The 27,800-nt window shown below is 46.9% G+C and overlaps 2 protein-coding genes and 1 pseudogene across 3 annotated transcripts; 2 read left to right on the top strand and 1 right to left on the bottom strand.

Moving 5' to 3' along the window:
• The first annotated feature begins 9 nt into the window (after positions 1-9).
• Positions 10-5,982, top strand: LOC306658686 (zinc finger protein 488-like). The gene is given in 4 exon segments (XM_079135870.1): positions 10-369; positions 2,232-2,364; positions 2,366-2,380; positions 2,382-5,982. Coding segments are annotated over 3 exon segments (1,014 nt in total). The 5' UTR covers positions 10-369; positions 2,232-2,328; the 3' UTR covers positions 3,345-5,982.
• A 192-nt stretch (positions 5,983-6,174) lies between these two features.
• On the top strand, positions 6,175-6,417 carry LOC306659333 (dolichyl-diphosphooligosaccharide--protein glycosyltransferase subunit TMEM258-like; annotated as a pseudogene). The gene has a single exon. The product of its transcript is annotated as a dolichyl-diphosphooligosaccharide--protein glycosyltransferase subunit TMEM258-like (transcript).
• A 6,316-nt stretch (positions 6,418-12,733) lies between these two features.
• RBP3 (retinol binding protein 3) lies at positions 12,734-21,597 on the bottom strand (the record flags this gene model as incomplete). Its single annotated transcript, XM_079136292.1, has 4 exons — positions 12,734-13,056; positions 14,265-14,407; positions 16,269-16,459; positions 18,544-21,597. The coding sequence occupies 4 exons, from the start codon at positions 21,595-21,597 to the stop codon at positions 12,734-12,736; spliced, it is 3,711 nt and encodes a 1,236-aa protein (XP_078992418.1).
• Between the last annotated feature and the right edge of the window lie 6,203 nt (positions 21,598-27,800).

Raw genomic sequence — 27,800 nt, 5'->3', positions numbered from 1 at the left:
GATGGCCATGCCATCACTAAGGGTCTTCACTGTTGTACATGTGCTCTATTATTGGCAGAAATTTCACAGATGTATTTATATCTAGTTCTTAACATTCTAATATAAGATTTTTTAGTGAAAATATGTAGTTTTACAGCCATACTTTAAAGATGAATCTGTTATTTATAAAAACAATCATGTCCACTTTATTCTGGCTTCCTTCCTCCCTTTCCTCCCCTCCCTAGGCACTGGTCTATTGTCCTCTCTCACCAACACATCTGCCTTGTCACCATTGTCACCAGAGCACCTAGCACAGGCCAGCATGCCAGAGGCTCTCAGTGAATGCTAGCTGAATGAATGAAAGAATGGATCAATGAAAAATAAAACAAGGTACTCACTCTGCATATTATTTCCTATTGTTTCCTTCCAGGATTTTTTTCCTTCAACTTATCCCCTTTTGTTTTCATAGACTAGATTGCACTAAATATACAATCTATGGCCCTTTTTTCTCTTCATCATTATATCATAAACATCACTTTCCAAGCCTGCACCTGTTTTCTCTTGTTTGTGCATTATAATTTATTGACCATGTCTTTGTAATCAGGCATTCAGTTGTTCTTTTTCACCACTGTAAATAGTACTGCAGTGAACATCTTTGTTTTTTTTCTTCCATTTCTGTTTCTTTTAACCATGGTCAGAGTGTGAACAGTCAAGCACTCAAAGGAAGGGTGCTTTCATTCTGAGCAATTTGTGTGGCGCTCGCCCTCACAGTGGCTCTCAAAACCTAAAGGCCATTCAGCATTTTCCCCAGTCACCTCATATGGCTGACACTTGCTGAGACTTCTGTAAGCAAAACTAGACAGGTTCTCCCTGGAGGTAGAAGGATAGGAATAAACAGAGATGAGTGAATGGGAAAAAACTAAACACCCTTCATAGGGCCTCACCTTTTGATCTTATGTCAGGCTTGGAAAGTAAAGGGTGCCCTTATGCTGCCAGTAGTGACTTCTGCCTTTGCCTGAGCTGTGGATCACACTCTTCGTGAGGACAAAGTAAACTTATAACATCTGCTAAATTCATTTCCTGTCACTTCATTCATTAATTCATCGAAAGTTTCCTGAGCACCTGACCTGCTGCAGGCATGATTAGGTGCTACAGAAGAGGAGAGGAATTGATATGTTTGTGTTCTTAGAGTACTCACCTCCTAGAAAGCCACAAAGAGGTACACCTTATATTGTGTGTGGTACAAGCAGGGTGTTGATGTCCCAAAAGTAGAATGGAGAAGGGAGTGTTGTCCATGCCTGGGAGGACTGGAGAAGGCTCAGGGAGGAGCCTTGAGGAATGAGCTGGAGTTTGCAGGGTCCACAGTGTGGCAGCTATCCACATGCACATGGAGACTCAAAAGAACACACATTCGGTATTTCAATCTCTCTGGGGAGCTTGACTGGGAAAAATACTTAGACCTGAGTGGCAGCCACTGTTTGGGGGATCATGGCAACCACCTATTCACATGGTGCTAGGACAGGAATGGGGGAAGTAGTAGGGACCTGAGATCGAATAAGAAACCTAGCTCAGAGAAAATTTAAGGAAACCAACCAGAAGCAGGAAGGATCTGCAAGGCGGACAAAGAGACTTTGAGGCCCAACAAAACAGCCTGAGGAGTAGAGGGTTAAAGTTAGAGCAGGGAGAGAAAGAGAAGTGAGGAACAAGAACTGTGAGGTTCACAGTCCTCCAATGTTGTGACCTCCTGATGTTATGGCCTCCCCTGGGCCCTTGACACTGAGCCAGGCTTAGATGCAGCTAGGTTTAGAATAGGACCTGAGGGTGGGCAGCTTCATCATGCTGGGATTGTTTGTTGGTAGAGGATCCAGAAACCTGTGGAGCTTCTGCATCTAGAGCAGTCCCCCTTCCCTGCTCCTACAGCCTCTCCAATTATCAGCCTCCCCATGGTTAATTACCAGTAGCCATTTATGCCAGGAGTCTATTATTCTCTTCTGGGTGCTTTCCAGCTGCTGCCAGGTGGTGAGCTCTGGAGTCTGAGGTCATCTAAGTTCCTCTTCCCCTCCCCTCCTTCCTCCTTCTGCTCCCCTTCTCTCTCCTCTCCACTTCTACCCTCAGGGGTACTATGGCCACTACTCCCATTTCAAAGACAGTGGTGGAGTTCCCAGGAACCAGGTGGCTTGTCTGACATCAGCCTGTATAATGCGGTGAATGACCACTGCTGGTCTCACTGCCTGTTGCTTCCTCTCTCCTAGAGCACAGTGGCTGAGTGTGTCTGGCCCAGTGATTACTCTAATCTTCTGGCTCCTCCTGGGAAGACCAGGCCTTCAGAACCCCAAAGTCTGAAGACTGATGGCTGCTGGAGTGTCCACCTTGCTCAGCCTGTCCATCCCCTGCTGATCATCATGGCTGCTGGGAAGGGGGCTCCTCTGAGCACTTTGTCTGAAAACAGATGGGGAATTAGTGATCCTGAGCAGAGCCTGGGTTGCAAGCAGGTGCTGCTTGAGAGAACAAACCACCTGTGCTCTGATACTGCCACAAGTAAGGGTGGTCAGGATGTGGGCAGTGCTGAGCTGACTGTGCCAACAGTACCAGAAAAGCCCAGACTGGGCAAACCACTGCCCAGGAAGGCACATGTAGAGCAGAGAAAGAGTGCTTTCATGGAACTGCCACAGCTCCATGAGAGACTGGGGGGTGACCAGGCCCAGGAGAGGGAGCACAAAGATGCTTCAGGCCAGTCTGGCCCCCAGCAGCAGAGCCAAGATGTTTCCAGGGCCCCAGCAGGCAGCACAGTCTCCTCTGTGTGGCCTGGCCCAGCCCGAGGTGAGCAGAGAAGCGCTTTCAGCAAACCCACCAAGCGCCGAGCAGAAAGGCCTGGGCCAACCTCCATCTTCCAGGCAGGTGAATCTACAGACTCCCTGGTTGAGCTCTCAGGATTTCTCAATACTCTAGATAACCATTGTTGGGGTCGAATGTCAACTTCCAAGCTTGTGGTCGGCGATTTCTGGAACTTGCAAACATTGTCACAGAATGCTCTGCTCTGTAGCACTTTCCAGGGTGCCCCCATGCTGTGGCTAGAACACACCCAGGCCCAGGTACCCACATCTTCTACAGCCTCACGGGCCCTCCTGCCACCCACACTCACGTCCCTGGGCTTGTCCACCCAGAACTGGTGTGCCAAGTGCAGCCTCTCCTTTCGCCTGACCTCTGACCTGGTCTTCCACATGCGATCCCACCACAAAAAGGAGCACCTAGGACCTGACCCACATTCTAAGAAGCGCAGAGAAGAGGCCCTCATCTGTCCTGTTTGTCATGAGTATTTCCGGGAGCGACACCATCTTTCTAGGCACCTGACTTCTCACAGTTAACAGGTGGAAGAGGAGCAAATTCAACACTCAGTGAAGAGGCAGAGGGGGCTCCTCAGCCTGCCCTGAAGTCATCACAAAACTCCAACTCCGTTGTAATTTGGAAAAAACAGTCCAGACCATGTATCGTATCTCTCAAGAAGTGAAGTCATGAAATAAAATGATGTGCTTTACTCATTCAGGCTGGTGGGACCATTGGCACAGGGAGTGGGTTGCTTCTGGCTGTGCCTATTGCTTTGCATGGAAGCATGTTGTTGCGCACATCAGCTTTGCAGGCAGGCAAGTGTGCATTCAATTTGGACTCTTTCATGTGTGAACCAACATCTTGGCCATGTTCTTTCAACCTGCTGAGCCTCAGTTTTCTCATCTGTAAAATGGAGATGATAACCCCTTTGTCTTAAGGATGCTGTCAGAGTCACAAGAAAGGTGTATAAACAGCAGTCAGCTTATTGCCTGGCAGACTGTGGGCACTGAATACACTGAGGTTTATGGTCACTCTCTGCACTGATCAGCTTTGTTATCAATTAAATCTCAGGGGCAAACAAGTACAGGCAACCACTTCTCAGCTGTGGGTCTGTAGGGAGACCAGGGTAAGCCAATCTTGGTTGGGCATGGCTCCAGGTCTCAGGGTCAATTCAAGTCCATACTTTTTGTTTTTCTGGGGCAGATGGGCTTCCCAGAGCTAACCTCTCTCATGGCGATGCCAAGAGCATGGAGGGCAAGTCCAGAGGCAGAGACACATCTCAAGGCTCTGCCTGGGTCACAGTACTTACCTTCCCCGGAACAATGCAAGTCACAAAGCCAGGCCCAAAGTGGAAAACTGGAAAAGTACACAATAAAGCCACAATGACGAAGTGGATGGACATTCCCTTTCCGGGAGGTGAAGAATGGGGACCAGTAGTAGTTCAATCTACCACCTGCTCCCATTATGAGTATGGGTAAAGAGAAAATAGAGGTCATGCCATGTGCATATGGGGGCTGATACTGCAGGAGCCACCCTTCCCTGCTGTCCCAGATGGAGCAGGAAAGAGCAACTCAGAAAGCTCGGGTGAGGTGCATACAAGATACTTGGCATTCTTCTATCATTTCATCTCTACAACAGTGCAAGATGTAGGTACTGAATTTCCTTCTTACTGCAGAAAGAAACTAAGCTCAAAAAGGTTTGTGGCTTTCCTAAGACATTGCTGTGGTGTAGCAGTGCAGACAAGACCCAAGATCCCTGACTCTGAGCTTCTGTTCTTTCCAGTCTGTCACAGGTCTGCTCAGCCCAGCATGGCCCAGGGGATTGCAGATGATTCAGTAATCAGAATTTAGGGTCAATTTAGACTCCTTGCCTCAAATTTCAACTGAACCTTGTTATACTTACCCTCTCTCTCTCTGTCTCTCTCATTGACCTTCTTTTGAGCACTTTTCACTATTTTGAATATTAAGTAGTATACTGATTTATCTTTTTTATTGTGGCTTTTATCAGTATTAAAGGACTAACATTTTTATTTGTTGCTGTCTTGTTCACTGCTGTATCTCCATTGTCTAGAACAATGTAGGCACACAGTAGGGATTCAGAAAACATTGTTGAATGAGCAAATGAAAGAATACATGAATAAATGAAAGAAATAATTGGTTCTGTCTCACTCCTGCCAAACCTTTGCTTCTCAGGAGTATTTTGGCATCTGTCAAATGGTTTATCAGGTAGATACATAATTTTTCTAAAATCCACTTGAAAGGGGAAAATGTCCCATCCCAAGATGGAGTAGACACTTGAAATTGAAAAGGAATTTAGATTTCTAGTCTTCTCACTGTGTAGCAGTAGATTTTGAAGTCCACAACATGAACAGATATGCTCAGCATTTCAAGGCAAGTGAGTGGTAGTGAGGTCAAGATTATAACCCTGAGATATCTACACTTGTGGGTCATACCTGCCCAACCCCACTCCACAATGAACCTCTGCTAGACTAGGTGATATTTTGCATTGCAATGAATAAAGTGATCTCATATGTATTTTTTACTAATGGTTACCAGGTAGGTACACCATTCACAAGCAGGGAAGGCGTTTTGAGAAGGTGTAAAGTTATGAAGAAACACAATAAAACATCTTCCCCAAACTCTCCTTTTTAAGATAGAATTAATATTATTAAAAATCAACTGTAGGGATGGAGTTAATCTTGGTAAAAACTAATGTACACTAAAGTTGTTTTTTAGTCATTCAAATCAACAAAGGTGATTTATAGAGGTGATGACTTAAATTGATTATGCGACAGTTCTTAAGTATCACCAGACTGGTTTCCTAGAGTTCTTTTGGAGGTCACATCCTCCCCCACTTCTTCCTTCCAGTCTCTGTGTCTACAGGGGTTAAGCTTCTTGAACTCATGGACTACCCAAGCTCTCTCAGCCCCTGTTGTGGTCTGAATGTTTGTGTCCCTCAAATTCATGTTAAACTCCTAACCCTCAAGGTGACAATATGAAGAGGCAGAGCCCTTAGCAAGTTGAGATTAGTCCTTATAAAAGAGACCTCAGAACACCAGCTGCCCACTACCTCCATGAAGACACAGCCAAAAAGAGTCATCTATGAAGCAGTAACTAGACCCTCATCAAACCCTGAATCTGCTGGCACCATGATGGTGAACTTCCCAGCTTCCAGAAATGTGAGCAATAAATTCCTGTTCTTTATAAGCCACTTGGTCTATGTTGTTTTTGTTACAGCAACCCAAGCATACTAGGTAGCCACCTTCCATGCCCCAATTAAGGCTTGGTAGGTGATGTTGCCACACACATCACAAAAGCAGATATTAGTTCTTCTGGTGGCAGAGCAATGGCTTACCATATGCAGGGCAAAATGGAGTGCGAGGCCATCAGCAGACACACCAGCCCAGTCAACCCAGCTAACTGTGGTACTTCTGGCTATTGGCATGTTCTTCACTGCCTGACTCTTTGTTCATGAGGTTACCTCCACCAAGTACACATGGGATATCTACAAAGAGCTCCTCTTCTCCTTGGTGGCCTCGCTCTTCATAAGTTATGGAGTCCTCTTCCTCCTCCTCTGGGTCCTATCTACGTAGGAGCTCCCAAGGGTACCCACCAGGTGGCTTCACTAAATCCCTGCTTTTGTAAATTATTATTTTTATTTTTTTTACTGTTACTATAAGTGTCCCACCTACTGCTCAAATAATGGCAAATGTGTGACAAAAAAAATTTTAAAAAGCAAATATGAATTCTGGGGTAAGATTTGTCACATTCCTTAAATTCTTTATACTAATTTAACTGACTGGGCACCCCTATCCTGTGGTTCTGGTAGAGTATTCATTCCACCATTACCAAATTTCTCCTATCTCTCAAGGTCAGGAGAAGTTCTGCAGCACTCGCCATGTGAAGCACCTGCCCTCTCTCGGCATCCCAACATGTCCCTATACTATTTAGCCATCTTTGTCTCTATCCTCCAAGCTTTTATGTCTTCTTTCTTCCACCACTCTAAGAATCTAGAGCCTTGGTAGTGATACCGCCGTTTACCGGTGCCGAGTTCTGCTCCTTCTAATGTTGAAGATTGAACACTAGAGAAGCATGCCAAGGCAAGCATATTAAGCAGGTTTTATTTAAAGCTAATAATACAGACTTCTCCCGGCAGGGAGAAGGGGGCCATGGCTGATGTTCTAAAGTCCCAAGAAGTGAGCGCACCCTACATCTTTTATAGGTTAAATTCTCTTTTGTTCTCCAGTTCTCTCCCCCCCTTATCTCTCCTTCCTGCCTACGTGACTAGGCCTGGTTTTGCATTAAGTGAAAAGCCATGGGCAGGGGGAGGGCCAAGGTGATTCAGGCAGGTAAGGGCCCAGGGGACATTAATTAGCAGCTCCTTGTTTGTAGTCCTTGATAAAGGCAGGTAAATTTGGTAATCAATGGGCTCCGGAGATCCTTGACATTCCATTCTTCCAGGGGCAGTCTCCAACTTCCAGAGGCAGATGATTTTATGGCCTCCATTTCCTCGATTTGACCCGATTCCCTATTTCTACACTAACTGCCTGTCCCCAATTCTGGCTTCAGTAGCTGCTATGTTTTGTATGAGTATCCCCCTAAAGCCCACAGATAAACCTTGGTCCCGAGTGTGGCAGTATTAGGAAGTGCTGTGGACCTTTAAGAGAATTAATGGAAGGTCCTTAGAATGTTGAGTGCCCTTCAAGGGGATTGTTGGAACCTCAGGTCACTCAGTCCCTTCTATCTTCCTCTTTCTCTTTCTGCTTTCTGGTTGATGATATAAGACTTGCTCCAACATGTGCTTCTGCCATTACCATCTGCCACATTTATTGGAGGCGCCCAGTCTTGGATAGGAACATACAAACTGTGAGCTAAATAAAACTTTTCTCTTTATCAGTTAATTGTCTCAGGCATTTCATTATAGTAATGTGGAGCTGACATACTGTGGTTCTCTGGCAAAGCTGTGTGGTTAGGCATGTCACAAAGAAGCCACTGAGTTGACAAACATAAAGGCTTGACTAACTTCTTGGAACCAAGGAGGGAAAATATCTATTAGCATTTGGAAAAAAGTGGTAAATTATATCCTAATAAATCATCTCCTAAAAGTAACAATTCAATTAAAATTTATAAGAAGTCCTCAAAATGAGCAAATGGAGTTAAAATAAAACATTCTGAATTCAGATACAATTTAGTTCTCAGTTTTTTAACCTAGATCAGGGGTTCTTTTTGTTCTTATTTTAGAGAGGAGTAAAACTATCTCAATCCTGGGGTCTTGTTATAGTTTAGATATGTCATTTGCATGATTTTGTTTGTTTCAGAATTCATGTGGTAAGTCTAAAGAGCATCTTATGAGATCTGAATGTCATAGGATAAATCTATTATTTTGAAAAAAGTTTGTTCTCCAACATGCTTTGGTTTGGGACTCTCCTAGGAGAAAATTTTAGGAGACCAATGTTGAGTGGAGATTGGAGGGGTAGTTGGGGTAGTGGGGAGGAGAGGGATTCTTTAAGTTTTCCTCTCCTGTTCCTCTTGTGTTTTCCTGGGGCCTTAGGCAGGAGGCCCCTGGCCTCTGATCCCCTTGCCATTGTAATCTGTTGGGATTAGGAGGCTATTTTTATACCAGTCACCTGGGTTAGCAAAGCAAGAGGAAGTCCTTAGGCCAGGTGGTAGCTAAATCCCACAAAACCAGGAGGTGGGAGATGATGCCCTCTGGTGGGGACTTGGAGTAGGATTTGGACCTACCACTTTGTTTTAGCTGCAATCTAGCTTTGTGGGTGGCTTTGTGGGGCCCTTGCAGACACACAAGTGGCCATCTACTGCATGATGGGCTGTGTCAGGGACAGACACAGGGACACAGGAAGAGGAGGGTGAACAAGATGAGCGATATATTGTGTTCTCTCCTCCTGAGTTCCTGCCTGGCCTGAAGACAGGGGCCCTATGGAGATCTCCTAGGTGTCTCCTTGGTGTTCCTTTCTGGATGGAGCATGTGGCTACAGTGATCCCTCTCCTGCCCTAAAGGGTTAGGTCACATCTCCAGTAATCACTTGAGTTCAAGGTCACCTTTTCCTTCATGGTATAGGCATGACTAACTCCTGACTGATAGCACTTACCCATGGGTCTCCAGCAACCAAGCACTGCCCTACACCCTGCTCACCCTGACCCTGTACAGATATGCCTTTGAGAAGACTGTGCTCACTCCCCATCTCTGCTGCTTTTATCAGGTCCCCAGGATCTTCTTTGGAGCTTCTTGCTCTGCTTATACTACTTGTCCTTATGGCTGGCTTGACATCCTCACGATCTGCCCTGGGAGGGGGTAGAAGAGCTGGAGGAGGGGTCAGTTTGCCCTGTATTCTTTCTCCACCTGTTGATCTTGAAGTTTTGTTACTTGGAATGTGGTCTGGGCTTTGATTGAGAACAGCAGAGAAGCCCCTAGGCCTGTCTTGCCCCAGGAAGCCAGCTTTGACTCCTTTACAGGCCTTTATAATCCATAAGTCATGCAGAAGAGGGCCAAATGGACACCTGGGGGGGCATTCCAGCACCTCTGGATGCCAGGCCAAGGGAGCTGCTCCAGTTAACCCTGCTGGATCCTGGCTGACCTACCTTTACACAAGATCTGCAGGAGACACAGATAAATCGGACCTCCAGTAGAAGTCTGCTTCACAGAACAATGCTTTCCTGTGAGAAACAGCCCTTAGCTGCCTTGAGATGGGCCAGGAGACTGGGAGGCGGGGGTTAGGCATCAAGCCAGGACTCCCAGACAAAGGAGAGGGGATGGCAAACTGCTGGGCAGCTTTTGGCCAGTTGGGTCAGCCAGCAGCAGAGATGTTTTTCTCTAGTCTTCTGTGTCCAAGCAGGAAACAATGTGAGAAGGTATGTGTGCAGGGAGGCTGACCTTTCACTTTGCTCCACAGAACACGTTTAGCTTCTCTTCACCTCAATTTCCCCTTTGCAGATCAGGTCCAAGGCCTCCTATTCATTATCAATAACAACAGGATCTTTGTGACCAGACAGATGTTGGTCCAGGTCCCACCCCTTAGCCAGCTGCTCCAGACTGTGCTATTCATTGGAAAGAAACAAAGTCTTTGGCTAATGGAAGCTGAAAGGGAGTGGCAGCAGGGAAAATGAACTACTCAGCCAGAGTCCCAACTAAAGTCACAACCAGGAGCTGCCTCCAGAGAATGTTGCTGCTGTCCTTGCTAAGTATAGGACATGGCTGTGTTGCCCCTCCACATTTGTTATCTGGCAAGGGGCTGCTGCCAAAATTCCCTGGGCACTTGCTCCAGAAGAGACATCTTGCACAGGAGTTTCTGACTGACCAAGATAGGACTTCATGCCCATACCCTACCATGTTGGAAATAATGGGCTTCCAGACTGCTCGGCTTTGGAGTGAGGAAATGGTAACAGCTAACACCAGTTGAGCACTAAATTAACTCATTTAATTTTCACAGCACCAAATGTAATATTATATATCCCACTGAACAGGAAAGGAAACTAAGGCCCAGAAAGGTGAAATAAGATGCCTGAAATCTCACAGCTAGAAAATTGCTGTGCTGGTCCTGGCACCCAGACAGGTTGACTTGGGCTTCTAACCACTTCGTTGCTTCTCAATGAGTGTTTCCCACAGGCTCAGATGGAAAGCGATTTTTCTGAACATTCAATGGTGTGCAAATGGTGGGTGGCCTAAGGAAGGACAAATGTCCACTGTGTTGTTTATGTGAACTTGAGTAAGTTGGGTAAGTTGCTTTTGAGCTTGCCTGCATTGCAGCTGCCTCCTGGGTGCAGGATGATGTTCATCCATGCTGCATGAAGCTCCAAGAGAGAATATCCCCAGAGAAAAAAATGTTCCATGCCACCTTCTATTGAGATTTGTGGGATCTTTGCCCTCTGCTGACACTACAGCACCCAAGGCCATGTATTAAACCCAGTCAACTATCCATAAGGTCCAGCAGGGTGAATCAAAGAAATCTGGTGATGCAAAAGGAAAACCCATGAAAAAAATACATGTGACCATCACTAGAGACCACTATGTTACAAGCAAGGACTCAGTTCTATCACTTATTTTAATTTCTTTGGAATAATGACTGCTCCATCTGAAAATAATGACATGCTCATTATGAAGATTTGGAAATGGAGCAAAGTATTAATAAGAAAGGCAAAAATACCATCCAAAATTCTACCACCAAGAAGGAGCCATTGCTGAAATTCAGCTAATTCTCAGAGAGCCACTAATACATGAAAAACACAGAGGAGAGGAAAGAGAGAGAAGCCCTAGAATTTAAGTATTTCAACACTGTAGAGTAGTCAGACATTCACCTGGAGATTCATAGGTTTAGTGAAGAAGAAATTGAGATCATATTATACATGTTACCACTAAGAGTCAACAGTTACACTTAATCTTATTTGAATGTAGAACAAGGAACTGCAGTGAAATCTTGTCCTAGATGGGGAAGAATTTACACAGGGTGCGTTTTACGGTTGCCCCCATTGAAATCCCTGAAGTATTAATGAGGGCTTGGTGGTTTGCCCAGATTCCTTAACCCTCAGGGGTCCCTGCAAGGAGCTGGGGAAGCCAGGGTTGTGCCTAGTGCACTGGGAGGAACTGTCTTTGGGGTGCTCTATTGGTATAGCAGAGCCTGGGCTTCTGGAGTCTGACCTGATCCTGATATCAAGGCCAAATGACACCTGTTCATTACCCTCACTGAGCTGTCCTGGGGTCATGGGCTCCCAAGGCATTGACTGGGGGCTGGGACTTTCCTCCTCACTTTCTGACTCACCTCCACCAGAACTGTGAGCAAGGCCTTGGTCGGTTCTCACTTTTGAGTCCCTCCTCACTCCCAGCAGGGCAGGGTTGTATAACTCCTAGGACACCAGCTGAGGGCCTCATCTTCCCAGGTCACCCCTGAGCTCCCTACATCCCTCTCTGGGCTCACTTGGTTCAAGTGTCTGGGGGATGCATGTGTGGAAGGCAATGTAGACTTGCTTTCTGTGCATCCCGACATTCATGTGCAGTTATTGTGAACACAACACTTCTGCTAGGTGCCCTGCTGGCTGTCAGGCATTCAGAGACTAAGATTGAGCAGGACAGTGCCTGACTCTGAGGGCTACATGGAGAAAATGACCACTGGGCAGTGTGGGAGGTGCTCTAGCAGGGACAGTGTGCAGCAGGAGTCAGGCCTGTAACCTCATGGCTTGTATCATCCCACAAGGGAATCACAAGCTGCCTGTGGTCACTGAGCACTAGAAACCTGGAGATGTGCTATAAGCACAAACTACCTACCACATTTCCAAGACCTCATACAAAAAAACATCGTATTCATTACAATTTTTGTATTATGTGGTGAATCCATACCACCTCAGATATAATGGGTTAAATAAATTATGTAGATGGTCTCCAACTTACTAAGGTTCCACTTATCTTTTGTCTTTGTAATAGGTTTATCTGAACATTAAATGCATTTTCAATTACATTTTGCTTATGATGTAAACCATTGTAAACGGAGGAGCACCTGCAGTATTGGAATACTGTGGCAATTAATCACTGTTTCATCTTACTTTTTAAAAATGTGGCTACCAGGGAAAATAAGGTGCATGTACCTTGCATCTGTGGCTCACATAATTCTACAGATGGAGCTGCTCTTGGTGACAGCATGAAGACCAGGGTGCAGGTGATTAGGAAGCTGGGTGAGAGAATGGATCTGGACTTCACCTCCCTAAAATACCGAAGGGCGCGAGGGGTGAGCTTCCCATCTTGGCAGGAGTGTCCAAGCAGAGAAGATTGGTGCAGTGCTGAGAAGGTCACATGGATGAGCCCTAAATGTTGCTCCAACTCTAAGACTAACCAGAACTGTTGGTCCCTGGGCTGCCCCTGGAGCCTCAGGCAGGCCCAGAGTTCTGCCAATGGAGGCCCTCCCACAGGCCCTGGCTCCACCTCACCCTCTCAGAGTGTGCTGGAGCTTCTCCTTGGCTCTGGTAAGGGCCATTTCTGAAGGGACCAGCACATGGGGTGTCACACCCACACCCTCCCAGGAGCTACCATCTGCAGCCCCCACAGAGCGGGCCGTGGGGATCGTAATGTAGAGGTGAGTATCATCTACGTGGTAGGTCTGTGGGGGCTGGCAGCCCCCACTGGTCACTTCCCCAATGACCAGGGCCCGGCCCAGCTTCTTCATGATGTAGGTAAATTCTTCAGCAGCACCAGCTGTTAAACCACTGGTCAGAATGACCACATTTTTCTTGGAGCCATAGCGTTCACCTGGAAGATAGAAAGCCCTTCAGGATGGGGATTCAAGTCAGGCCCTCGGGTACCTACCTTCTCTCTACTCCCTGGACTGGCAGTAAGGAGGGCCTAGAATTTACTCCTGTGCCTGGGTGTTCCCAGAAAAACTGCTAGACCTCTCTGAGCCTCAGTTTCTGCATCTATGAAGTGGTGACAACAGTGTGTACCCAATCACAAGCATCTAAGTGCCTGTGAACTGCCCAGGCAGGGAAATAATGGGAAATTCTTGACCTCCCTGACTACCAGGCATGCTTTCTCTTCCTGAATCTGACCTGACTTCCTTTTGGCTTTGGAACCTGAAAAGAACCAAATTTGTGGACTAATGAGGATACCCCTCCAGACAGTGAGATCCAATAGACAAGAAACACATTTGGAATACAAGCTACTGATGTCATTTTAAGTTTTCTAGTAGCCATGGTAAATAAAAAAGAAGAAATTAGATGAAATCAATTTTAATCATTATTTATTTTATCCAATATATCCATAATATGTTCATTTCAAATGTAATCAAATATATTCATGAGGTTTTTCGCTTTCTTTCTTCCCCCAACCCCTTCACCCCGCCTAATAGACTTGTGGCTCTCCTAGTGGATTTTGAAGTTCTAGGATCTTATGATCTTCAGAGCTGAGACTGTTTTTAACTCTTGTTCTTGAATATCTGTTTGAATTGAGAATTTATCTGATTCTGATATGTATTTACAACCTGAAATATTATTAGATGTATGTCCTAGAAGCTAGGGTGAAATGCATGTGTAATAAGGAAGTGCAGAAAGAAAGTGGGAGGCTGCTTTTCTGATCACAGACATACCCCCATTGTCCTCCAGTGCCCTCTTGTGAGATGGGAGCGCAGCTTCCTGGTTTTGCATGCTAGATAGAGTGAGGAGTCCATCTACTCAGGAAGGGGTCTTTGAGAGTGGGGGTCTACAATGCTCAGGGATTGCCTGAACATTCTCATTTTGGTTCCTTCATGTTTAGTTGAGTGAACCTAGACCAGATATTCAACCTAGTTGAACCCATTTTCTCCTCTTGGGAAAACAGTATGTATTTGCTGAGATTCAAGGTCATAGCACCAAATGCATAAATCAGGACAGCAGCTTTATGTTCCTCCAGTTATTGTGACTTTTACCTAATGTCAAGCTGTCCTTCCCTGATTTTCCAGAAGCTTCTAGAATGAAAACACGCACCTGCAAGACGAGTGTGGGTCCAGAGTTCACTGACAGAGTCATTGGGCCTGTTGTAGATCTTGTCCAGTAGCACTGGAGAACCTTCATCAAAGAAGTAGGAGCACAGGGCAGAGATGGAGGAGATGGGACCTCCGATGTTGAACCTGAGGAAAGGGAAGTAGAGCTCACAGGTAGGTCCTCAGACCCCTCTGGGACCTGGGACCTTAGTCCTATGGAGGGTTCTAATCTCAGGCAAGCCTTGGTCTAGTGCCCCCTTCTTCCTTCAGAGTTCCATGGACAGGCATTACCCACAGCATTCCCAAGAGTATAAGTCTCTTAAGACCAAGAGATTTGTGTCAAATCATTTAGAAAATATTGAATACCATACCCTCCCCTATTAATAACATGTTAATTCATTAAAGGCTCTGATATGTCTATGTCCTGCATATAGGAATTCATCTGCAAATTTCCTCCAGGTATTGATCAGAGACTGCTCCCTTGCACCCATAGTGCCTCCCAATGGAGTACGTTTTAGGAAACATCAATTATTCCCAGTTGCAGTCTATGATAATTTTACAAAACCCACCATGTATCTCAGGTGTCCTAACATGGCCCTTAGTGTGGCAGTGTACTCAGGGTTGTGAAATTGCTTCAGGAATGAGGGCACCTGAGTCCATTTGGATTTGTCCCACTCTGTGACCTTGCTGTGCCCCTGCCTCCCCATCTGGGAGGCTAGTGATGTGTTAGGAATCTCTTCTGGTCAATGGCTGAGGATGGCCTGGCTGGGTTCATGGCCCAGCATCTGAACCCCAGCATCTGAACTTCCAAACATCAGGGACCAAAGGATTTTTAAGTCAGTCGTACCTATAGACTGAGACTTCCTCCTCTTTAAAATTATGGACGACCCATTTAATCAGAAAAGGACTTAGCACCAAAGGTTATTCAGATGTTCACTAAAGTGGTTGAGTAATAAAAGAATCAAAGGAACCACAGGAACCCCAAGTTCAGGTGCTGGGCACACACGAACGTGCAGTGTGCTGAGAAATGATTTACTTCCAGGGAGAACCTGCCTCACTGAGATTCTGTGCCACCTAGTGGCAACTAACAGCCACATGGGTGTTGCCAGCCAGCAACCAGTAGCTAGCTGGTCCGTGTCTGCTAATCCGGCAGCCTTTGAAGGAACCGGGGAGAATAGGAAGTGTCCCTATCAGAGGAGAGCAGGCTGCCCCTCCCAGGTCTATGGAGAGTGTCCAAGGTGCGTCCACCAATGAACTCGGAAGTCGCAGAAGGCCTGGGCCTGGCCATTGCCTGAGAATTTTTCTGCTTCCTGCCTCATACTCTGTGAAAGGAACTCATTGCATATGAGGTATGTTTTTGTATATGCAGAAGAGAGGCGACTATCTGAAGACATCCTTCCAACGACCATTTTATGATGCAAAGAATTATTTTTGCAATGATAATGTTTATTTACAAATTCCTTCTGGTTCTCTGGCTTTCTGATTATCATGACCAGGTTTGTTGTAGGTTGATTTTGTGTTATGAGGCAAAATTACAGGTATAGGATTCAGCTGTCCCAAATAGTACTGATCATCAGAATCACCTTCAATGCTTGTTCAATATACAAATTATGCCTGCACCCTGGAAATACTAACTTGGGAAGGCTGGAGTAGGACCCAGGAATCAATGTTTAGTGTCCCCTACTCTCCCCACCCCTAATTGATTCCTATAACCAGGCAACAAGTTTGGGATCATTCTTAACCTGAAATACACATTGGGATCATTGGAGGAGCTTAAAAGAATTTACCAGTACTGGGGCCCTATGGTGCAAGGACCCCAGGACTGGCTGGCAAGGTGGCCTGCTCCCTCTCATTTCTTCTGCTCTATCACAGGAATAGAGCTCTGCTGCAGCCCATATCTCTGGTGTCCTCTGGCTACTTCCTGGGCCAGACCACTCTGCTGCAGCCCATATCTCTGGTGTCCTCTGGCTACTTCCTGGGCCAGACCACTGATCCTTGGACTACTGACCTCATGTCGATAATCATGGCATCTGTGTGCACAATCTTTTTCCAGATGTGTTCCACTAGCAGCTCAGAGACCTGGGTGAGCAGCTCACAATCCCCAAACATGTCGAACCTCAGGTAGCCAATGTTGTCCTCCAGAACATTAGTGTGGAAAGAAAACTTGATCAAGTCTGCAAAGACTTCTGGGGAAGGGATCTGGAAGAGTCAGAAGTCCTGTCAGTGTCAGGAGAGCAGCACATGGCAGAGCCCCAGAAAGTGGGTGCTACCAGTTCCCTTTATATCACAAGAAATATTAAGGGTATGGGAAGGGAAAGAGCATTTCTGAAGGAGTCAGCGTGTGCTAGGGAATTGCTGCAGCACATCTGGTAGGTTACCACGTTGGTAGTAGACACAGGATGTGAACTCGCATAAATGGATCAATTGATTAATCAATTGGTAGCCTCCTTGCAGAGAATCCTCAGGTCTGCCAACCCCAGCCCCTGCTATCCAGAGTTGAAGGTTCCAGCCATGGTGCCCCCAACCTCATGACACTTATCAGTGTCTCTGGGCTCATCTTCCTCTCCTCCACTGTGGCAGGGAGGAGAGACATTGTTACCTTTCCCAGGGTCTTACCCTTGGGCTAAGCATTTTTCAGCCCTTATCATTACCCTCACAGCCACTCCTCACAGGTTACACCATTACTGTCATTTTTTTCCATGAAGAAACTGAATCACTGAGCAATTAAGTAAATTGCCTAAGATTACACAGCAGTAAGAGATGAAGCCAGACTCTGAATCCACATCTAACTCCAAACTGTGAACCTTGGCTATGCTGGAAAATAACAAACAGGAAATTTAGAAATGGACAGTTCTGTAAGCCCATACCAGGGTCCCCCAACATGGCTGTACCTCTTCTTCTGTCTCCAAGGCTACTGGAAGGTAACAGAACTCAGCGAGGCAGACTGAGGGCACCAAGCAGCACAGAAACCTGTGTTGATCCCAGCAGTGGCCTCCAGCCTTGCCCTCCCTTCAGTCCCCTCTGATTTCAGCTATATCTGCCCTTCCAGCATACCCTCATGCCTTTGCACACCGTTCCAGATCTTCTCCAAGTGGCACAAGGCTTTCCTTCCCCAATGCACAAGAGTTCATGATCCTGGGGTATCCTCTGCAAATCCAGGGACAGGAGCTGCTGGGTCCTTTCCACCTGAGGAGGGTCAGCTCAAAGAGATGTTCCCTGTACTTCTCAGGTCCTGCTGTCCTCTGCAGAGTAGCCTAATAATGAGCCCAGCTATTTGCTTTCCTCTTGCCCCATCCCACTCCCTGCTTCCTCACTCCTGCTCAGTGACCACCTCCCAAATAAACTGCCTGCACCCATACTCTAACTTCAGATGTTCCTTCCAAGTTAACCAAAGCAAATGGACATTTGCTGTGACCATGCAGCAAAACACCAGTGAGAAAACAATGGGGGAGAGATGTTATAAGTGCTGCTTTTTGATGCAGTGCTTAGCTAGTGGTGGAGGCACTTGATGAGTCCGGGGACTACCTTGGCCACTGAACCCAGCAACCACACTCCCTCCACCTGTTTTCTTGTTCCCCAAAAGCCTCAGTGCTGGCTTTCAAATATTTCAATCACAGGGTTCTTATTCTGAGTTTTACATCCGGCAAGCCTGTGGATCAGATTGCATATCCATCCAGTGCTGCTCCTTCAGAGGCTGCACATTGCACTGTGAGAAGGGCAGTAGGCTACTAACCAGGTGGGCTTCTGGGCTGTGTCTAGCACCCATGACCTCTGGGGACTGTGTCCAGGCTCCATGTTTTAGCTCTGAGGCTATGTGAGGCTGGAGCCACTGCCTCCTTCCCTGTACCTACCCTGACTTCTCCAACTCTACCCAACTCATTCACACAAATTGCAAACCCCAGAAAGAGGCACTGGGCAGGAATTAACAAAAACTTCACATTTCCAGAAGAGAAAATATAGCTTGGGGACCTCAGGTGATTTACAAACCTCTTTCCCCAACACTGATAATGAGTGTTGCAAATACCATCTCCTTCTATTCCAGAGGATTTAAAAGTGGGTCCTAGTGAGTAGTAAGTAATGTTCTATAGAAGGGTTTGGGGATTCCTGAGCTTAGAGAGTGGGTGGGATAGTAGAGAGAGAGGAAAAGACATGACTAGTAAAACTTAACCATGGAAACAAGCCCAGAAAAAATTGCCTTACACTGCACACATAGCCCTGCACTGTGGACCACAGGTCAACTCACTCCCAGGATTGGACTGGGTCAAATCTCCCTTGTATCTCACCTGCATGGGTACAATTCCAGGAATGCGGTCCTTGGCATCCTCAGGGATATGGGCTGTCTTCAGGTGGGGGTCCCCAGAAAGTAGCTGAAGGTCAGCCCCCAGCATCTCAGCTAGGGCCCCTTCTGAGGTCACCCTTGCGTAGCGACTCTGCAGACCACTCAGCTTGGCAGCCATCTTGGCCCCCAGTTCAGGGGAGGCATAGTTATCAGCTACAAGCTTCCCAGCTGTCTGCAGCACTGTGGGCACCTTGGCACGCAGGGCCACTATATCCTGGGCTGTGGAGAGGGCCTCACTTGCGGGCACTATGATGTCAGGTTCCACACCAGCCAGGTCCCAGGCCTCACCAGTGGTGGCGCTCAGAGCCATCTGGGTGGGCATGGAGGCATATAAGGGGCTACTGCCCACCTGGTAGATGCCCACTGAGAGTGCTCCTCCAGCTGTGGGTTCCCCAATGACTGTGGCCCGCTGCAGGTCCTGCATGGTGTGAGCAAAGGCCTCTGCTGCAGATCCACTGGTGTGGCTCATCAGGATGTAGAGGTCCTTGTGGATATCGTAACGCTGCCCGGCAACCTGAGGCAGCGTCCACACCTCCATGACCTTTGAGGTGGCCCTGTCAAAGATGGAGTAGAGGTGCTGGCGGGGCTCTGCCTCAAAGAAGTAGGAGCAAAGCAGTGGCACAGCAGAAGAGTAGCTGCCAGGGTTGTAGCGCAGATCAACAACTAGTGCAGCGGTATCTACTAGCTGCTGCCACACCAGCCTAACCAGCTGTGGCCCAATGGCCTTTACAGTCTCCAGCTCAGCCATGGCATCAAATCTGAGGTAGCCCAGCCGGCCAGGTAGCACTTCTGTCTTGAATAGGGCCTCGATGAGGTAGGAGAGCTCCTCTGGAGAGGGGACAACAGGGGGTGGCAGGGGCACCTCCTCAGCCACCAGCTCACCAGGACTGTGAAACACCAGCAGGCGGTGGTCCTCAGATACTTCCTGCAGGTCAGCAGTGAGCTGCGAGGCCAGCGATTCCAAATCCACAGCCGTGCGGTAGGCCCCGTGAGCCAGCTTAGCTCGCAGCAGAGCCCCTGTCTGCTCCACAACCTCTGGCCGTGCATAGTGGGCCTCCAGCAGGCGCTCTGTGCCCTCCACCAAGGCCCCCAAGCTGCGGTGGAACTCCAGCACCTCCTGGGCTCTGTCAAGGGCCTCCTCAGCCAGCACAATAGCATCAGGCACCACCCCACCACCCAGCCAGCCCTCACCATGGTTGTCAATGAAAGTCAGCACGGGCACAGTAAGCACCAGGCCTCCTTCAGGCGTATCCAGCAGTGACACGGTGCAGGTGTGAAGCAGGCTGCCCGCAGTGATCTCACCCACCAGGGTGGCCCAGCCCAGCGACTGCATGAGGAAGGCAAACTCCTCGGCCGCAGTGGCAGTACGGTGACTGGTGAGCAAGTATACTCCGCGCTGGTTGCCGTAGCGTGGGCCCATCAGCTCACTGCTACTGAAGTGTTCCTGTGTGACATTGGTCCTGCGGTCATAGGTGGTGAAGAGGCGCACAGAGCCATCCTCAGGGCCCTGGAAGTAGGACAACAGGAGGGGCACAGCAGAGGACGGTCCTCCGGGGTTGTGGCGCAGGTCCATGATGAGGTGCTCTGTGTCCTGCAGGGGTTCCCACACTTGGCGTATCACGTAGGGGCCTAGTGCCCCTAGCACAGAGGCATCTGGAAATCCATCAAAGCGCAGGTAACCCACGTTACCTGGTAGCACTGACACCTGAAATACAGAGTCCACCAGGGCCTGCAGGGCAGCCTCATCCTTGGGCATCTCAGGCACCTCAGGGGCTGCAATTAAGGTATCATCAACTTCAACCTCAGGCCCAGAAGAGGTTTCTTTGGGCCCAACAGCCCGCACAACGAGCCTGGGGTCCTCGGACACAGCCTGCAGGCCGGCATTGAGTTTGGTGACCAAATCCTCTTCTGAGACCACAGAAGAGTAGTCCATGCTGGCCAGGTGGTGCAACAGGGCTGGCACCCGGTCCACCAAGGTGTAGTAGTCCTGCAGGGCCTCCTGCAGGTGGCGGACAACCCCAGGCAGAGCACGACGCAGAGTGAGGATGGCCAGGGCTTTCTCCAAGGCTTGTTCAGCGGGTGTTCCCACACAGGGCAACACTCCACTGCCTTCCCACGTCTGGCTGCCTCCGCCCAGGGGTCCCAAGGACCTGGACACAGGTACAGTGAGGAAGAAATTGGACTGACCTATCCTCAGCTTCTGGAGGTCCAGGGCACCTCCCTCAGTCCGCTCACCCACCACGATGGCCCTGCGCATCTGCTTGAGGATGTAAGCGATGTCCTCAGCCACGCCCCCAGTGCGGCCACTGGTGAGGACCACCACATCTTTGTCTGCACTGTACCTCTCTCCTAGGACCTCTGGCAGGGTCCAGATCTCTGTGGTAGTATTGGAGGGGCGGTCATAGATGGTATCCACATGCAAGACAGTGTTCCCAGGATGCAGGTAGGAGATGACATAGGGGATACCAGAGATGTGGCCCCCAGTGCAGTGCCGGAGATCCAGCACCAAGGCAGAGGTGCCCATGAGCTTGCTCCACATGTGGATCACCAAGAATTCCCCAAGCTTGCTCAGCACTTCCTGGCCTGGGAGGTCATCCATCCGCAGGTAGCCCACGTTGCCTTCCAGGATTTCATGGCGGATGTTCATCTGCAACCTGGACAGCAGTTCCTCTTGTGTGAGGTTGGTAAGTGCTGGGGCTTGCTGGGGAACCTCTAGAACACTGGGCTCATAGGAAATGATCAGACGTGGGTCATTCAAGGAGCTCTGCACACCAGCTGTCAGCACATGGGCCAGCGTCTGCGGGTCTGAGATGCTCAGAATCTCATGACTCTTCATGGCCTGCTCAATGGCTGCCTGCATTCCCATCAAGTTCTCTGGGAAGCAGTAGTTATCCAAGAGGACCTTGGCCATATCCAGCACAAGGCTGGGCTGGAACAGGTGTGTGGGGCCAGCCAGTCCACAGAGCAGCAAGGACAGGACCAAGACCCATTCTCTCATTGTGGGGATCCCCAGGAGGCCTAGGTCCTGAACAAAAGCCCCCTTGACTGTGGAATGCCAAAGCCCTGCTCTGTGCAGCTGCCTTCCTTCCTTGTCCTTCTCAGCAGGCAGACAGAAGGTCTGGGGCTCAACGTGGGAGTTGGGGCGAGGCTTCTAGCTCCAGTAAGCCTTTAATCCTGTCTAATTCAAGCGCATCAACCCTGGGGACTGAAGAAAAGCTGCCAGGGTGGTTTGACCTGGAAGGAACACTGTATCTCATCTTGCTGGACAATCTCTTCATAGAATAACAAAAATAACTACTGTTTATTTTGAGTTCCTAGTACTTGCCAGGCACTGGGCTGTGTGTTTTATGAACTGATATTTTCCCCCAGAGCCTTACAAAGGAGAGTTATGAACCTGCAAATAAATACCATTTTCTCACTGCTCTGGGTGAACCATGACTCTGGAATTAGGTAGACTTCTTTGGAGGATTGGTTCCACCACTTGTCTTCTGAGAACTTTGGGAAATATTTTATTTATGATGTAGAGCACATAAGAAAATCTGCATGAAGTATTTTGCATTACCCTGCAAATGGAAAGCTCTTAGTTATTGGTAAACCTGCTGAATTAGGTATTATTCCTGTTTTATAACCATAGAAACAGGCCAGAGAGTTGAATAGCTAATTAAGTCCAACATTTCATGGGGGTGCAGGTGGAGAGCAGTGAATAGAAGCCAAGTGGGGTCACAGTAGGCTCAGGCAGTGCAGAGGCTGAGTCTGAGTACACCATCAGCCTCACGTCTTGGAGTTTATTCCTACCTCTTCCTAATGCCTCTGGCAACCAGAAACGCCCCCCCCCGCCCCCCCCCCCCCCACACACACAGCTTTCCAATGAGAGAAATGACATATCTGGACATCAGCATGGAGTGTGGCAGGTGGGAGGGGTGCCCACCTTCTGGGCTTCATGGGACCAGTGATTCCAGATCAGACGAAGTTAACCCTAAGATCTAATAAACATTCCCCTGGTTGAAAGAGACACTGAATCAGCCATAGACTGTCAACTATAAAAAGAACAGAGTTATTGGAGGACAGGGGTCTCTGTAGTGCCAGACCTCACAGAATCCAGATCATTCTACCCACCTGCATGGAGCACACCTGGGAACCAGTCCTAGCTGCACTGCTTGGGCTCACTAGTCTTAGATCTTCTCATAGAAATGACATGGTTCTTGACTGAAAATGACTTGCCAATAACATCTAGCAAAACCTAAACCTCTGCTTTGACAATGCACCTCTCTGGGGACTCATTTAACAGACAAGACAACCACCATTCAGACTGCAGTAGTGTAGCCTGGGAGCAACAGTTAGAAGAGTTGTCTGTGGCTCTGCCCTTCCTGGCTCCCCTCAGTTAACTCCAGCAGACACTTCTTGAGCTGAGCAGGGCGTAGATGGGATCCCATGTGCACCTCAGCAGGCAGCCTGAGAACATGGTCCTGGGGACAGGGGGGCTTACTCTGCACAGTCAGGAGCCACCACAATCTGCTCTCTGGAAATTATTAACTAAGGATGTTTACAAAGTGATTTATGAAGGTCAAAGAGGTCAATTAGCTAAAACAAACATATTTTTAGCTCATTAGGATTTGTTTAATGCCCAAACAACATATGGTCACATCTCTTCACCATTTACAACCAATGGTAATGAACCTGATTTCCTGGAGGAATAAGGCCAGGAGTGTGTTACCATAGACACTTCCCTGTAAATGCATCTGTTGCATTTCTTCAGGTCCCACTGAAAAGACTAGACCTTCTTCTCTGACTCCACCTGGGAAACCCTAACTTTGAGCAAGTGGTCCAGAGCTCCTCTGAGGTTATTTCTCTCTCACTGCTGGAGACCAGACCAAGCTCTTGACAGGAAAGACTAGGGGTACATATGACCAGAAATAAGTCTCCTTTTGGGGAACATGTAGCACAAAGATGTGCTCTCAGAATAGGATGCCTGGAACTGTGGTTGGGCCTTGATTTGTGTGGATGACCCAGAGCCTCAGGAAGAGGTGAGAAAAAGAATCAAAGTTTATTACAAGTCTCTGGGGTGCCTGAGTTGGGCAGAGGCTGAGAGGAGAGGCAGTGCTTCCACCTGTGGGTACAGCATGCGTCAAGATAGAGGGCATGTTCTGGAATTCTGGAAGCTCTCCAGGAGCCTGAGGTGTCCTGCCCTGCAAGTGAGAGTAGTAGAAGGCAGCTAGCCTCCTTAGCCCACCCCGGCTGTATGTTCTGGGCAAGTCTCCAGAGTAGGAACTTTCATGATGAAAGTTTGCAAGGGTAAAGCAAATATCCATATACTTATTGCTTAAAGATAAACTTTGGCACAAACAATTTTTGAATTTATTTAGTTGAACAGACGACAATACATGAATTAGATAACTCCAACCCAAAGGAGCTCCAGGGAGGGCTTTTATAGGGTGAATACCCAAGCAGAACAAGGAAATTACTGGTTAAAGTTTGAGCTCTTGTCTTTGGAGTATCCCAGTGGGTAGTTCAAGACAATAAACCTGCTGTTCAGTTGGCCACTGTTATTGGTGGAGCTTTAATTTCATTTTCTTTTCAATTAGTCACATATAGGAAATGAGACTGAGTTAGGTTTTAATTTATTCATGTAGGAAGCACAGGGCATTAGAGTCACTCAGTCTAATGGCCTCTAATATAATTATTTTAATACTACCTACCTAGATTCTAGACATTTCTTACCCTTTCTTCGGTTCACCTCTGCCTCTCTGATCCCCAACGCACAAGCAGTGTACTTTTTAATTCATTTTAAACCAAGTTGAACTTTGTCTTTACTTTATTTTGCCTTTCGTGTTTGCTTCTTTTAAATCAAAAGAGTAAAATGTACTCATTTTGACAAAAGCGTGTAAATAATCTTTTCCCAAAGACTTTCCTCTGATTCAGATTTCTTTATCAACCATTAATAACCACCAAATATGCTGGGGATGTAGTTCAGCTAACAGAGTGCTTGCCTCACATGCACAAGGCCCTGGGTTCAATCTCCAGCACCACAAAAAAAAAAATAAACAAATAAATAAAATAACCACCGAATAGGTATCTATCCTTACCTGTCTCTGAGTCATAGATGGAGACACACCTGTAGGAGAGACACACCAAATGCCACACACCTGTGGATGTTCCACCCATCTGTTCAGCCTCAGATAGTGTACACAGTAAGCTGTATTTTGTTTTACTCACTTAAGACATACAACATAAACATCCCTCCCAGTCGAAGTATATTCATTAAATTCATCCTTTTAATAGCTGTATAATGGTCCTTGATGATGGCTAATCTGTTCTTCTAGTGGTATACTTTGGGAGTGGCCCCTGAATTTCATGTGTTGGAAATTTAATCCTCAAAGTTATATGTTAGTGATATTTGGAGGTGGGGTCTTTGGGAGGTAATTAAGATTAGATGAGGCCGTAGGGGGAACTCTAGGATGGAATGAGTGGTTTGATGAGTAGAAGAAGGGGACATGAACTAACACACTGGTCTGCCTTGCCATGTGGTGCCCTCCACCATGCTATGTAGCAGCCAAAGTCCTCACCAGATGCTGAACAGACACTGCTACACTTCAGGACTTCTCACCCCCAGAACCATAAGCCAAATAAACCATTCTTTACAAATTATCTAGTCTGTGGCATTCAGTTATAGCACCAAAGAGACACCAAGTGAGATATTTTAAGTAATTTGTTTTTTATTCTTTAATGATATTGCAATAAATATTCTCATATACATATTTTTTTAAGGGTCAGCATTTTCTGTTTCTGTATATAAATCCTTGAACAAGGGATTCCTGAATTCAGGGTATATATACTTGTTTGTTTCCTATACCGTACTTTTCCAATAAATTCTAAATTATAAAAAAATGTGTACATTTTGTTTTTCACAACTGAATTGATATATAATTAACATATGAAAAAACTGCCCACACATGAACTGTACAATCTGGTGAGTTTAGACCCATGAACTTGTGCGATAATGTATGTTACTGACACCACCAAATTTTCCTCACACTCTATTATCCAATCCAACCTACATCCCCATCTCCAGGCAGTTTACTGCTTGCTTTCTGTCATCATGAAAGTTTCTAGAATTTCACATGAATGGAATTATGCCAGGTGGAGGATTCTTGTTTGTCTATCTTTTGTCACTCACTGGTTTTAAGATTCTCTCATGTTGTTGAGTGCCCCATCAATTCATTAATTTTATTGCTGAATAGTGCTCCACTGCATAAATCTACCATGAGTCATCTCTGCTTACCTGTTGATAGATCCTCAGGTTGCTTCTATTTACAAATAGAGCTAACATGAATATCTGAGTACAAGTCTTTGTGTGGACACATGGTTTTATATTTTCTGGAGTACTACCTAGGATAAGAATGTATATTCTGCATTTTAAGAAACTACTTAAATATGTTCCAAAATTTAAATTTCTACCAATTTCTACCAAAGTACATGAGACTTTGTCCACATGGATATCTACAAATGATCTGAGCCAAATTTTTTATCTTAGCCACTTTAATGGGTAAGTGGATTTTAATCTGCATTTCCTTGATGACTAATGATGCCAAGCATCTTTTTTATGTTAATTGGCCTTACATGTATCTTTCATGGTGAAATATCTGTTCATATCTTTCAATCATTTGTTAGAGGCATGATTCATTACATTATTTTATTCTTGTTCATTTTAGATAATGTCCCCTTTTTTTTCATGTTCCACAAGCACCAAAACACTTCCATATTTAATAATTTTATATTTGGTACCAGGGATTGAACCTAGGGGCATGTAACAAACTGAGCCATGTCCCCAGTCCTTTTTATATTTTTATTTTGAAACAGAGTCTCACTAAGTTTCTGAGGGCCTTGCTAAGTTGCTGAGGCTGGCTTTGAACTTGCAATCCTCCTGCCTTAGCCTCCTGAGACTCTGGGATTATAGATGTACACCACAGCACCCAGACATATTTAATAATTTTTAAGATAAAGACTCAGAATAAGGATTCCTCTGTCAAAAACCATAAGAACCTTCTCATCCATTTGCTCTTTAGTCCTTTTATTAATAGTAACAAGAGTACTGTTGGTTGAGGATTCAGAGCATGATAGACAGGGCAAGAGGCTGCCTGTATCAAGTCTCTATATCTTTGGGCTGGTAGTAAGGAGTTTGGATGACTAGGGGAACAGAAGAGCTATGGGGGGAAACTGGAAGAACAGGACACCCTGTTGACAGTGGTGTCCTGGTTTCTGTTCCTTTGTTCTTCCATCTTCCCAGAGTCCTGACAGCAACTGCTCACCTCCCTTCACCTCTATTGGCCTCCCACTTCTGCTCCTTTCCACTCCACTCCCTGACCATCTCCTTCCTGGCCCATCCTTTCTTCAGGGCACAATTCCTACCCAGTCCAGTGGAAATACACCAGGCTTTATCAGTTCCCTGCAACTTCTTGACTCTGTCCATTATCCAGATCAGCACACAGTAATCCAAACAGGTCTCAAAGTCTCTTCCTCCCTACAAAAGCGAGGAAGGAGGAAGGTAGCAAGACTTTCTGTCATTTTGATACTGCAATTGACAAAAAACAGATCTGAAGCCTGAGTCTCAGAGATCTAAGGTTGGCAGTCAAGAAGCATGGCCTTTTTCTAGGCTCTTCTGGAGGGGATGCCTCGGAGTTTTCTGCCTTTTTCTCCCAGAGCTGATCATATGCCCTTTGTTTCTTGATATGACCATGATTTTGGGATCTTGGCAATGTAGGATTCTTTCCTTGACATTTTGGACATAGCAGGCCACATCTTCTTCCCTTCCTGGCAGGGAGTCAGGCAGGGAGGTGGGCAAGAGGCGAGGCATCCCAAGCAATATAAGGAGACACAGGATATTTCAAGTCATATTTGAGAAGGCCCAAGGTCAAATTCAGCAAGGATTGAGCAAATGAACTTTGAGCACATGTCTGCAGTGGGAAAGTGCACGGAAACCCTGGCATGGAAACAAAGTTTTGGGAATCAGAAGAAATAATGGTCTGGCGAGATCTTGAAGACCATGGCTTCAGCTGGCCCAGAAGTGGACAGGTCCAGGTGAGGGTTGGGTGAGGCTGCTTCCTTCACAGTGTAGTGGCATCCACAGGCACACCTGACTATAGAATTCCTGTGGAGCTGTGAATGGGGACTAATGCTAGAAGAAAACACACTTTGGGATCTCAT

Source organism: Sciurus vulgaris (genome assembly GCF_902686455.1).
Source record: "Sciurus vulgaris genome assembly, chromosome: 4".
Lineage (NCBI taxonomy): Eukaryota > Metazoa > Chordata > Mammalia > Rodentia > Sciuridae > Sciurus > Sciurus vulgaris.
This window is presented reverse-complemented; position numbering and strand designations above follow the sequence as displayed.